This window comes from Protopterus annectens, chromosome 13.part0 (genome assembly GCF_019279795.1).
Source record: "Protopterus annectens isolate FY-2018-M chromosome 13.part0, PAN1.0, whole genome shotgun sequence".
Taxonomy (NCBI): Eukaryota; Metazoa; Chordata; order Ceratodontiformes; family Protopteridae; genus Protopterus; species Protopterus annectens.
The window spans coordinates 922116241-922131054 of record NC_056747.1 but is presented as its reverse complement, the minus strand read 5'-3'; the positions used below and the strand labels follow the sequence as shown (position 1 = coordinate 922131054).

General features: G+C 36.2%; 1 protein-coding gene across 1 annotated transcript in view; it reads left to right on the top strand.

Moving 5' to 3' along the window:
- The window catches only part of LOC122787985 (D(5)-like dopamine receptor), a 114847-nt gene that overhangs the window by 13074 nt on the left and 86959 nt on the right, over positions 1-14814 (top strand). Inside the window, exon 2 of the mRNA XM_044054912.1 lies at positions 4979-5754. Coding sequence (XP_043910847.1) covers positions 4979-5754 — 776 coding nt within the window. The remainder of the gene's footprint in view (positions 1-4978; positions 5755-14814) is intronic.

Here is a 14814-nt window from a genome sequence, read left to right as displayed (position 1 = left end):
AGTTTCTGCTTATGAGGAAGATCTGCTTTAAATAACTTAGTTTCTTCTATTGCACAGGTTACTATTCATTGTTTGCAGAGTGTGTGTATGACTTTGTTGTTACGTCTTCCAGGGATATGGCTACTGGTATAGTTTTGAGGAAGTCTGCAGGGTTACATTGTCAAAAACCTCCAAAATTATGCTAAAAAATATATTTTAAATTCTCCCTGGGATAAAGATTTAGTGTTTGGCCTCTCTGAGGTGATCAGAATGTGTGATAAACAAGGCAGGCTGATCTAGGGAATCTCTTTAAGATTTTTCAGCCCTCTTTTTCCAAATTTCCAAGGGATTTTCTATCTCCTCATTTAATTTTAGCAAAAGCAGAATAAACAATTGTAACAAAATACAAATAAACAGATGTTTAAGAAGAAATGGCAAGGGGGTTCTAAAAAGAAGCCTTTAACCTCCCAAAACTAAGGACAGTCCAAATTGTCTGAATGACTGTTCAAGAGACTTTGTGACCCCCTCCAACCCTTCCCCTTTTTTCTTCCAGAAAGTTTGAATCAAAGTTTTTCTCTTTGACAACATAGTTTCAGACAAATGGGTTCTGAAAATCATTCAAGATTACAGATGGCAATGGGAGGAAATTCCTTCTTTCCAGCGGGGCATTCCTCATTCTTCTGCTCAGACTCTTGCTGCCAGCTGTTCTTCCACACATACTGTCCCAAGGAATGATAGAACCAATTCCTCCTTCCCATGTTGGGGAAGGGGTTTTATTCAAGGATGTTTATAGTATCAAAGAAAGAAAATTCTTGGAGACCAATTCTAGTTCTTTCTTTCCTAAACCTGTTTGTGCCCAAATTCAAAATGATATCACTTCACAACCTGTTATCTCTTCTTACTTTTCAAGTTTGCTGGCAACACTAGACTTAAAAGATGCTTATCACCAAATCCCTATTCATCCAGACTTCAGATATTTCTTAAGGTTTTTGCGTCTGGATCGCATTATCAGTTCCTTGCCTTACCCTTTGGACTATCCACTGCACCAAGAGTGTTCACAATGTTTCTAGCTTTGATTATACCTCATTGCAGGCTACAGAGTATCCATATTTTTCTATATTTAGATGACTTGCTTATCTTTGCAGAGTCTTTTCAAAGTGTCAGAAATCTCATTCTAGGATGAGAGATCTCTTATACAAACTGTGATTCTAAGACAACATTCAAAAAGTCTTTCTTGACTCCATCTCACAGGATGGTGTTCCTGGGATGTCAACTAGAAACTTAATTTCTAAGACAAAATACATCTTTATCTAGATCTTCTAAGTATTTCCACTCAGACTTTGACCACTGCGAGGGAATACCACAGGATTTTAGGTTTCATGGCATCTATGATTCTCTTGATACCTCTGGCAAGACTACATATGAGAAAGATACAGTGGTATCTGAAATCTCTTTGGTCCAAGCATCGACATTCTTTATCTTTTCAAATCCCAGTGCCGAGGTTTGCCGGAAGAAAAATCTTTTGGTGAAGACAACAAATATCCTTAAATCCAGATCTCCCCTTCTCCCTCCCTATTCCAAAGATTCTTAAATCCAGGTCTTTCCATCTCTCTCCCTGCTCCAAAGCAGTCAGTCACCACAGATGCTTTGAACTTTACTTGGAGAGCAGTTTCTGGAGAGATAAAAGTGCAGGGGGTGTGGGACAGTAGGGACAGATGAACACACATAAATATCTAGGATATGCTTGCCATGATCAAAGCACTCAACTTTCTGAACCATCTTTGGTTCCCAGGACCTCTTCAAGAGGTTACAGACAATACCATAGTAATGTGGTACATTAACAAGTAAGGGAGAACGAGGTTGTAACTCCTTTACAGACTAGCCATGTTAGCTTGGGATATAGCTTTACAGCACAATCTCATTCTACAGGTATCCTACATTCTGTCAGAGCAAATCTGCATGGCAGACAAGCTTAGCAGGACCAGGGCAGACCCTCAAGAATGGAAACTAGATCAGGGGTTCTTCCAGATTTGGTAAATATGTGATGAGTTCCTCAGGTAGGCGTCTTTGCCGCCTCTCTGAACAATCAACTGAACAATCAATTGGCAAGATTCTGTTCCAGGACTCAGTGCAATAAGGCCTGGAAGCCAGATGCTTTTTCTTTTCCTTAGACAGGAAGGTTCCTGTGTGCTTTTCTACCCTTTCCACTAATATTCAGTGCACTTCTGAAGATTAAGAGAAATCCCCCAAGATCATTGTGGTGACTCCCTTCTTGCCCAGGCAACCATGGTGTTCCCTTCCTTTGGAAATGGCTAGGGGCAATTACCACAAACTTCCTCACAGACTGGATCTACTCACCCAAGAACAGGGTTTTTTGAAACACCCCAAACACAATCAACTTCAACTGCCTACCTAGATGACAGGGTTTTACCTCCTTTTAGACTCCTGTTTACTGAGGATGTGCAGCAGGGACTAATGAGGGCAAGAAAGCTGCTACTAGAAAATCATATATTAGCAAATGGAAAAAGTTTTCTAGTTGGTGCCAGCAACATAACCAGCACCCATTCAGGGCTAGTTGTTCTCTGGTTCTACAATGTTTGTATGAGTTATTATCCTATAGTCTTTCTTATTCCTCTGCCAAGTTTAATTTCTGACCATATAAACTCCTCTTTCAAAGCAGTCTCATGTCAAAATGTTCTTGAAAGGGGTTTTGCATAAGAGGCTTCCAAGAGAACTGGTGGCCTTTCCTTAGGACCTTCATTTTGTGTTCAAAAAGCTAACACTTACTTCGTTTGAACCAGCTAATCTGGCTGACCTATGACTCTTAACATGAAAAATAGTTTTACCAATTGCTCTGACTTCTACTAGAAGGATATCTGAGTTGCAAAGTCTTATGGTGTGTCAGCCTTATCTCATTTTTTCATAGGGACAAGGTTTCTTTGAGAACTCATTTTTTTATGCTAAAAATGGTATCTCAGCTAAACTATCCATCTCACTGTTTTCTTTAATGAATCTAAAAATAAGGGATTAAGGATACTCCATATCTTGGATGTTTACAGGCAACTCGGGTACTATTTTGAAAAAAATAAATCTTTCAGATCTTTGGATCAATTATTCATTTCTTGTGAAGGTAAGAAGAAGGGGCAACCTGTGCCAAAAACAGACTATTTCTAAATGATTGTCTAAGGCTATTTCCTTTTGTTATACTAACCATAGCAAAACTATTCCAGGCAAGGTCAAGGCCCACTCTACCAGGGCTTTTGCTCCATCTATGGCTTTTTGGAAAGGATTGGATTCTAGAAGTATTCCAGAAGCTGCAACGTGGTCCTCTGTACGTACTTTTACAAAGCACTATAAGCTTGATTACTTGTCTAGATCCAGATCAAGCATTGCTACGACCATTCTCCAGGGGCTCCTGGACTCTTCTCCTTCACCTCGCAAATGTAGTTAGCTAGGGTAATCTACCCATATAGCTAAGGCTACTGCAGCAGTTATCAATATGGTGAAAATAGTACAGCTGTGTGAGTGAAACTTACCATGACAGTTGATGTTCCTGTGATCACTGCTGCAGTAGCGTCTCTTTCTCTACATTTCCCTTATTTTTTGGTTTGCTTTTTTTGTGCCAGGTTGTGGGCATTTATTTTTTGTTGTTCAATGTCTTGTTCTTTCAGGGCTCAACCTCCCTCTCTCAAAGGTCTGAAGGGCTTGGCACCTAAACTTGTCTTATAGTCAGCTCATCTCAGCTCAAGCTGCCTGATAGTTTAGGCACATGTAAGGTACCTTGATGCTTTGGAAGCTGGCCGGCTATTATATCCTTGACAGATTAAAACCCGTATAGCTAGGGTTACTGCAGCAGGGATCATTCAAACACCAACTGCTATGCTAAGTTTAACTTACACAACTGTTCTTTCTGTGAAATGACCCCCTCTTTAAATGCCGACATTACTTTTCATTTATTTAATATCTCAGTTTTTAAGGTATGTTAGAAAATCAAGCCAATATCATCTCATTTTCATTCATCTTTTTCTTTTGATAACAGACAGAACTAGATCTCTTATGTGAAACCAAGTTGCAATGTTTGGACTATTTAGCATAAGCAAAGCAAGAGAATAAACACGGTCAATCTACCAGATCACACATCCTTTCAGAAAATAGAAAACTGACAAAGAAGTAGATGAGTATGGTTTGGGCTGACCTTATTGCCTATTTCCTTAATAGCTTTCAGTATCATAGGTCCTTGTACTTAATCTGCGATTTGACATTCTGTTTACAGAAGCAATCCACAAAGCCTTTTCATGCAGTGTTGAAATCCAACAACTTTGTTTGCCATTGCAGGTCACCTGATCCATAGCTTATCATTCTGCAAAGAAATGCCTCTTTACATTACATTTTAAACTTCTTCATACATAATTTACTTCTAATAAATTATGCAACTTGCATAAAATGCATCAGTAAAATTAACTTAAAAGACTCTTAAAATGTCTTGTTTTATTATGCGGGAAAAGGAAACACTGACTTAAGAGTTTCTTTAGTGCTTCAGTAAAATTAATCTTGGTATGCAGAAGCCCTTCAGAGAACAAACAAAATTATTATTTTTTCTCATTTTGCTAACTACGTTCATTTCATTCAGCCAAATGTCTTGTGTACATGGGAAATGCTGGAGAAAACTCTGCATTGCAAACCTTGGAACAATTTTATGGCAGCCAATTAACTCAACCAGAATATCACTGATTGATGAGAAGGGAATGTAATACCCACAGAAAATTCATATGAAAATTGGAGGAAAAGGTGCAGGTTACCCTAAGCAGCATTCATTCATTAGAATTGAGACGTGGTCTGCAAATGAGAGACAATTCACTAAAAGTGAAAATGCTTAGCAAAATGGAACATATTGAATGTGTCTTAAATCAAATATTGTTTTTAAAACTGAAAACATACATTAAAATGGAAAATATGCTATATGGATTAAATCTTATACGATTTTCTCCCATTCTTGCAGGTAACATCTTTGTTGTCAGCTTAGCTGTATCTGATCTTTTAATGGCTGTGTACCCATATCCTCTGTCCTTGCTTGCTATGTTCCAGAATGGGTGGATATTAGGAGACATGCATTGTAAGGCAAATGGATTTGTTCTGGGCTTGAGTGTTGTAGGATCAGTGTTCAACATTACTGCAATCGCCATCAACAGATATTGTTTTATCTGCCACAGCAAGCTATATGACAAATTATACAGTTTAAAAAATACATATGTCTGTGTTGGGCTGACATGGCTGCTGGCCGTTGCTGCAGTTTTACCGACTCTCTGTATTGATGCACTTCAGTATGATCCACGGATATACAGCTGTGTTTTAGCACAGACTGTGAGCTCAACATTCACCATTGTCACTGTGACCATCCATTTTATAGTTCCTATAATTATTGTTGTATTCTGCTATATAAGGATTTGGGCCCTTGTGATTGCTGTTAGATACCGTGTCAGACAAGACAGCAAACAAAAACTGAAACCACACGAGATACGCAATTTCTTTTCAATGTTTATGGTATTTGTAATTTTTGCTGTTTGCTGGGGCCCCCTGAATTTCACTGCTTTAGCAGTAGCTATTAACCCTACAAAGGTGGCACCTAATATACCAGCTTGGTTCTTTTCTGTAACTTACTTCATGGCCTACTTCAATGGTTGCCTTAATGGTCTCCTGTATGGACTTCTGAACCAGAATTTCCGAAAGGAATATGCAAGAATATTTCTGTTTGTTTGCAGCATGCTCTGCTGCCATGTAAAAAAATGAAAGAAAATGTATAATAAAATTATCTCTGAAGGCGGGCATGACAGGAACTTGTTTTGTAATCACTAAAATATTTTGTTTATGCAGTAGACAAAGTAGCCACATAAACATCATCTGAAATTTCAAAATATGATGAGTTTAACACGCGCACACACACACACACACACACACACACACACACACACACACACACACACACACACACACACACGCACACACAGACACACACACATGACCCACAATATACATGTGCAGTCTTTCCACTCAAATTTGTATGATTTCAGCTTCAAGACCAAGATACATGTTGCTATGTTCCATATGTAACAGAAACACACCTGTAGCATGGAGGGGTCTACTTATGAAAATATCAGCTGCAAATTAAGTAGGGTTACAAAATAACTTGTATAAATGGTGTCATACAAACAGTTTATATTTCCTGGATTTTGTATTGTAAGTGGGCAGCTGGAATACATAAACTGAAGTTTCACCATCTAATTCATCCTCAATATTTTTAAAAGAAAGTCAACCTTAAAATTCCATGCATATTTTTTTTTTCCATTGTAGCTTGATATCCTATGCTATTGTAATGCATCAGAATTTCTATTAAGCACTCTATTTTTTATTTTATTATGTTGCATCACAATATAGCCATCATGGGGCCAGCAAATTAGGTGCAAGCTTGACTACAGCTTCATTTTCTGTCTCCCAAGTTAGATATCTATATTTTATACTGTCATAAGGAATCAGGATGTATTACCTCTGTCACTTACTTAAAATAGCAGTACTATGAAAGGCAGGCATCTTACATAGCTTTGGGCACCAGCCATCTTATTTTTCCCCTGAATTATCCTGATTTGTGGCAGTAATTAACTTCTCCTGATGTTTTCACAGTTAATTTAAAGTCTCAGCAAAGCAAATCATCTAAACTAAATGCTGGAAACTTGCTTGTAATATATGTATTTAGCTCACATAATATTATCTTATTAGCAAACTGCAGTCTATGTATTTAGCTTACATGATGTTCTCCTACTAAATGCTATCACTGTTATTGTGTCACCTACTGTTAGACAGATTATTGCCTGGTTATGTGGTGTGAATACCTAAATCATCAATGTAGCATAACTGTCAATTATTAATTCTCTTATTTAATAAAATAAATCCAAGCGTGTAACAAACGATAAGAATAAATACTAAAACCAAACAAATATTAGGCTGTCCAGCACTGGCAGAGTGTTTAACACTTTAAAATGACATGAAAAAATAAAAGAGCACAGATATAAGCTCTTTCATCTCTACCACAGAGATCTCATCAAATAATCCTCTTTATTGACACCTTCATATAAGTAATTGTGCACTCTACTTGTTATATGGCTTTGTTGGTTTGTTTGTTTTTTTTGTGACAAATCCCAGGCTGAGCTAGAAAATCATCTACTCGGATCAGCACGCTATCCTTGTCAAAAAATAAATAAGTAAATGAACTATAGAATTTTCGTAGGCTACGTTCAATCCTTCAGAAGTTCTCAGAATCTTCTTCATGTTGTCCCTTGGCATTAGACTTGTCAGTGTACTCTAGAGGCATAGTTTGACTCGTCATCTTATGTGAGATCTCACAACACAGCACTTTCCTGTAAGGTTAGCACGAATAGCTTACAATTCTCAAATGTCGGAGGTACAGACATTTATTTTTACTTAGGCATTGATGTCTTGTTGCACGACTTTGTTTCACTTGTATTGTTGCATTGCTACTCATATTATTTATTACATCATAGCATACGATGTTTTATAAAATTCTGTCAGTTAAAGAGTGGAATCTCAGTTCTGATCTACAACTTGAATGTGGTCATTATACTGACCACTAAAACATCAGTATTTGTGCTGTGAAGCCTTGCTATTGTTACGGCCAGCAGCCTCATGTAGGTTTGCTATTGTGTTTAATATTGTAGTTAAAGAAATAAAAGCAAGATTTCACTCACCAAAAATAAAAACAATTACCAATTTGCTCATATAACAATGGGGATAGCTCATCACTTTTTTCATGTAAAAATTTCTTCAGCAATTAACTCCTTAGAGAAATAGTCACACTTTAGCTGGTTGTAGTTGTTTGCTAACCTCAGTAATACAGTTTTGTGATGTAAAATTGTTGGTAGAGGCCAGCTCTATATTCTTCAGCATTTCTTTTTGAAAGACAAGGTCATTCAGGCTGAGACAAATTCCTTTCTGAAATGGTGTGAGATTTGAATAGGGGCAAAATGCTGAGACCTGCATGATCTCTAAAGGAAAACAGGAAGTAAAAATGCTTGAAAATTGTTGAAGGTTTTCAAGCACTGAACAGCATATAGGTGAAATAAGCCTGGGAAAAGCTTAACAACATCAGAGGGAGGAGTTTTCTTTTAAGCAAACTGTGTGTCATGTTATCCACTTATCCACTAACTTGTTTTAGTTTGCTCAAGGCCCTGAATCCCCTACTTACTAGTCTTTAAGTCACCAGTAGGTCACTCTTTGCCCACATTAACACTGAAATTAAAGAAAGGGGTAGATTTCCCTGAAGCTGACTGAAATCCAGAACTCATGCAATATTTATCCCTGCAAATTGCAACCTCTGGAGTTGTGCAGACCAAATGCTATGTTTAATTTTAGACCATGTACCCCACACTTCTCTGCAACACCTTTGTTCCCAATAAATTATACAAATTTTCTATCCTTCCACGGTTCACAAAAGAAAGCAGTAATAAAAAAACTGCAAGAATACACTTTCTCATAATTGAAATAATTTCCTCACTTTATTTCTGGATTCACAAGCTGCAACAATAATTACAGATCCAGGGATGTATTCCTGAGAGTGTTATTTTGCTGGTATAAGCCCTCAGTGTGAGGACCAGTGATCCAGTAGTGCCATTAACTAGTTATCAGATAAGTACCTAGCTCATTTCTGTATCTGCCATGTTTACCCCTACAGAACATTTAAATACTTATGGAAGAGAGAAGTGAGGTTGTACAGGAAGTATGAAAAGTCAGTTCTTTCCAAAGTCATAAGACAAGTCTGAGCACCAGCTTTTTATTTCTGGCAAGACCCAAACTGTTGAATTCAGCATCTAAATAAAGACAGAAGATGTGGTTGTTCTAGTGACCGGCACTTCCATAGATATTTCTTAGCTCGTTAGCTCAAGATCCATTGCTGACTTTGTCGTTTCAATGCAAAATTTAAGTTAAACTAATAATGGAATGGCAGCAATCCACATGAACATGCAGAATTTGAAAACTTTCATATTACAGCAAGAAGACTGAGATACCTGAGGCTTTCTGGCATAGATTATGTCCAAATCATTACAGCGACATACAAAAGCCTTTTAAAGGCACTGTGGTTAAAAGCTGATACTGTAATGAATCCACTGAGTTTGCAATGTGTAATATATAAGTTCTGCAATGTTTCTTAGCAAATGTGAAAGCTATGATGCACATAACTGTATCACCATGTCACTTTATGGTGGTTCTCACATTGTACAGATTTGAAATGCAAATTATTATTTTCTGTATTGCTTTTTTCTCCAGGGCAGTGGCTGAAATGAATCCCTTTGAATCAGCCACTTATTCTTGTTACCAAATGAAACAAATAAATAAATAAAACTGAAAAAACATGTTTGTTTTTCTATCTTGGCTTTCTCTGCAGTTGGTCTTGCATTATTTTTAGTTGTTAGCATTATTTTATTATTTGATAACTTTTTTTACCTCAGAATGCCCTTTTGGGGTTGCAATTCTGAGAAGCATTTGTCTCTCACTGAAGCCCTATTCTTTTCACAATATGCTCTGTGCTCCCTACAATATGACATTTTAGTACCTGTTTTATCCTTTCAGGTTGTTAACTTCATTCAGTTAGAATGGCAGTATTCTGTATAATTTCTTTGAGAATCTCTGAAAGGTGCACCTGTTCATTTTTTTAATATTCACTTTGATTTATATTGTTTGCTGATTACACAGGTTTATATGAACTCTTTTTTTGTTTCAGCTATGGAACATAGGTAAATGACTTGCTTTGGTAAAGTGTAAGAGTTTATTTTATTTACAGGAACTCTTCTCCTGCTCTGCTCGCACACTCTGCCAGACACAAATCTTTGGTTTTCTCTCTTTTCTGTTTCAGCTGCCTACTCAGCTACTGTTTGTTTGACAAATCACATACTTTCTGTATTGTTTAATGCAGTGAATATTTGAATCAATCTGCATTCCCAGACTCTATTTAGCAACAAAGTGAACTGGTATTGGAATTTAAAAGACAAAAGAAAAATTTTAGCCCCAAGCACACAACGTGTGTTTACACAGAAAAAAGGAAAATTGTATCAGGAGCTAAACAATGTTAGCAGTACTCTGTATGACCTAAAGTATAAGGATATGCAAGCTGAGAGCAAGTTACTAAAGGTGTAGCTCTAAGACACTCAGAATGATGTCAAGAACTGTCAACAAATGTTGAGCTCTCAATAATGAAAAGGCCAGACTCTATCAACATTCACAGTTTAAATGATTTAACTCCTGTAGGGTCTGTATTGTGTCTTAAGTACATTTATTATATGTGGTTTGTTAGTTTACAACAAGTTGCATTGTCATTGTTGTTGTTTTCCTTGTGTAATTTATATATTGTGCCTTTTGAACGTATTGTTCAGTCCTAGACTTTTAGACAATAGGTTTTATTTGAACTTTAACATTTTTTCATACATTGTATTTTGGCATATTTTAAGTATTACATGTTATTTTCAGTACTGAACTTGTTCTTGTCAGCAGTTTTTATACATATTCCTTATCTGCCACTTTAAGAAATCAACACTGATTTTAATTTCTCATTTTAATTGTTAAGTTAATGCTGCTGCCTTGTTTCATCCAATGGGATTTGATTTAATGGGAGTGTTTTTAGGGGTTTTGTCACCTATTCTGAGGAAAGTCCAGTTCAGATGAAAGCGCTAAATGAATTTTATGTGGTTTTATTAAAGGATACTTTTAAATGGCTCACTGCTTCCACAACAAAATAAATCTGAAACCATAAATGAAAGTGATTTCACATTAATCAGTCAGAAACTCAAAGGGCTATAGGCAAAGATATGCATTGTTGAAGTTAACATTGACTTAAGTGTACTTAATCAACAACATCTATGAGCTGAACAAAACTGTCAAAAGAATGAAAGCCTTATTAATACACTGCTGGAAGAAAAGGAATGTTGTGTTGTAACATGAATGAACAGTATGAATCTATTTGGGAGTTAACCGCTAAGTGTAAAAATCATCTTGGCCTATTTTTTTAAATCTTTTTAGTTTTATTTAGTTTTATTTCCACAGTCTCGTTTTCTTTTTGCATGCCTTCTTCTAAAGTCTGTATCACCCTCCCAACTAGGCTATAAATGGCAGTATGAAGGAGAACAGGACTTACAAGGTAAATTCAATATCTCTTTGTAATGCCTTCAAATTGCATTCTAGAAAATAAGATTCATTACTCAAAAAATGTTCATTTAATATTGGTATACCAAAACTTTGTCTTAGCTTCAGCTGTTAATAAAACTAGGCAAAACTAAAAGCAAAAATCTTTATTGGGAGAGTGGTAAGTACTTTCACTCAAACTAGAACTTCATCAGACCATCACCATTGCATCACTCCAACATTTAAATACATAATTTAATAATTAGTATTAAATGATTAATAAAGTCAATGCTTTAACCTTTTCCTGTTTAACACAAGTTTAACATTTTCTTTGTCATTCAAACCTGGGAACCTGTAGACATCTAAACTAACCTACCAGCAGGATTCCTTCCATTCGAATTCATCTTCCTCCTCAGACCTGTGTCCATAGTTCTTAACATAATCAGTCATGCTAACCATAAAATAATTTCTGTTTACACTAATCTCAATAACATCTGAATGATCATTTAAAATATGTTTAACCAAAACATTGTCTATATCAAGTTTATCAACAGCATGCAAATGCTCATAAATCCTGACACTAAACTCTCTAATAGTTCTGCCTATATAAAATGCATGACAAATTAGGCAGAAACTAATATGTACCACATATTTAGATTTATAAGTGCATTTGTTATTCAACTGAATACAAAAATTCTTACTTCTGACAAAAACTCAAGGACCTTCAATAACAAACTTGAAATAATTGCAAGACTGACATTGAAACATTGCCACATTCAAACTTTCAGATTTATAATTGGGATTGCTAGAAAACAAATCTTTAAGATTCCAACCTTCTTTATTAACAAACATCAGAATATCCCCAATTGCCCCTCTTAAATCAGGAAAATTCATAAGGAATCTCCAATTATTCCTGATAAGTTCTCTGATCTTTCTCTCATATATAGAATTACTCAAAAGGCAAGCTGTAATAAAATCTTTTCTAACCTGCCTCTTAACCAAATTGCAAATTTTACCGTTATTTACACTAACATGTTTAAATTCCACTTCTCTTTTTTTTATTTCTTTCACAGAACAGCTTACCTACTAGAAGCTTGGGATATCCTCTCCTCTCAAACTTCTGCTGCAACAATGCATTCATTAATAAAAATCTTCGACTCATCAGTCAGTCTGCTTGCCCTAATAAATTGCCCCTTTACTATATTTTCTTTCAACTTAGCATGGTGGATGCTTTGAAAATGCAAATAGGCATTATTTTGAACATCTTTCATATGCATTTTGACATTTAATACACCCTTTTTCTGCATGTTTATAAACTGTAACATCGAAGAAATTAATACTTTTTACATCCACTTTCAAACTAAATGTTAAATAAGCTGAAACATTAGTGAGATAAACAAAAAATATTTAACTCTAAAATATCACCTTTCTATAAAATAAACATGTCAATGATAAAAGTCTTATATAAAAGCACGCACTTGAAATTCTTGGATTTATATACATATTCCTTTTCCCAACCAGTCATAAACATGTTTGCATAACTGGTAGCCATCACAGCTCCCTTTGCTATGCTATTAACTTGTTGAAAAAAATTATCAAATTAAAAAAAAAATAAGACAAAATAACATCCAGCATTTCAGTAAATAACCTTATCTGTTGAACAGAAAATATATTAATACAGTATAATTCTTTATTTACTATTTCCACTCCTTCTCCATTAGAAATAACAGTATACAGAAACATAATGTCTGCTGTTACTAAAAAAATATTATCATCTATTTTAGTCTCAGAAGTACTTTTAATAAAAATCAAAAGAATCTTTGTTAAAAGAGCCACTTTTGCATACTAATTTTTGTAGATCTTCATCTACAAAAATCACTATAACTTATGTTATACTCCCTTGACTAGCAACAATTGGTCTTTTAAAAACTGGTCTTTCTCATTTACATTTAAATTATGAAATGCAGCATCTGGTTTGGAATTAAGTAAACCCCTAATATCACATTCTGTTGTTTTTAAAAAAGCTTCTAACTCTGGCACCAGAGGAGGATTAATATTACTAGGCTTTTTACATAAAAAAGAATGGTGGTTACATTTTGGAAAAACTGTTATAATAATTAAGCAAAGCCAAATATACTTTTCAGCTCAGAAATAATACCTTGGCAACACTTGCAGGAGATAGAGCTTTCACAATTTTTATTTTTACTTTATTCCATGCAGGATAAAATATCTTATTTATTTGTAAATTTACTACAGGAAACATGTGGAAGCAGACTTAATGCTTTGTACAGAGCTAACTTGTTATTGAGATATATCATATAAAGTAACTAATGTGGATTAACTACTTGCCCCACGTATTGTATTTCTGTTAAAAAGCTTGTTTATTTTTCTGAATTTGCATTTGTACATTCTCCACTCTTTGCAAAATGTCTTCTAAGTTATGTAAATTGTATGGCCAGTAATTAGGATACTATCCATAGGTTCATAGGTGTGGACTAGGCTAATGGCCCTGGTGTCTTTATAAGCCTAGCCCATAGGATTACCCAGGCATCATGCCACCCAACCTTAGTTCCTAGTGCCTCTGTCGAGTAGAGCCACTGGAGTGATCCCTGGGGTGGATTTTCTATTTCCCATCCACTCATTAAGATTTCTCTTGAAGAGGGCCAGTGAGGTGCTCTGTTTGACATGTGTGGGAAGTCTATTCCATAGCATGGGCAGTCTCTGGGTTATGAACCTCTCCCTCCAGCATGTCCTGTTGATTGTGGTAATGAGGTTGAGGTCTCTGGAGAGTGTAGTGCGGAGGGATTGGGATTTCTTTAGATGGAACATTCCTTACAGAGCTGAGTCAGACATGGCTTTGTAAGTCAAGCAGAGATCGCCTCTAAGTAGGCAATATGAGACAGAATAGTTGGAGTTTTTTGAGTCTGTCCATATAGGACAAGTGTTTAAGGTCTAGGATCCTCTTTGTGAGGTACTTTTGCGGCCTCGCAAGTTGTTGCAGGTGTCTAGTGAGGTACATGCCAAATAGGGCATTGTACTTGATGATTGGCCTAATGAGGGAAGAGTAGAGGGAGACAATGACCTCTTTCTTCCTGGATGCAAAACCCTTTGTAATGAAATGTGCTACATAGAATGGCTTTCTGACCACAGTGTCAACGTGGTAGTCAAAAGAACGGTTGCTGTCAACCTGTGTTCCCAGATCTCTTATAACACCTTCTGTGTTCAGTGGACTACCATCAATGTGGTAATTTAAGGGAACTGGGTTTTTTCCAAGGGGAATGACAACACATTTTTTTGACATTGAGCTTAAGGCCATGGTTCTGACACCAGTCATTGATGTCATTGAGGCCTTTCTGTAGAATGTCAGCATCACTTGGGAAGTTAATAATAACTCCCAACTTGCAATTGTCTGCGAACATTCATGTTGGCCTGGACTTCAGAAAAGGAGATACCAAACAGGAGAGGACTCAGGACTGAACCCTGTATGACTCCACTCATGACTGGTCAACAGTCTGACTTGGAGTCAGCTACTTTCACACTGTGGGTTCTATCTGTGAGCCAGTTTACAACCCACCTAATGAAATAGGGGTTGATGCTTAGATTAGTGAGTTTTTCTATGATTCCTGAGTGGGGAATGGTATCAAAGGCCTTGGG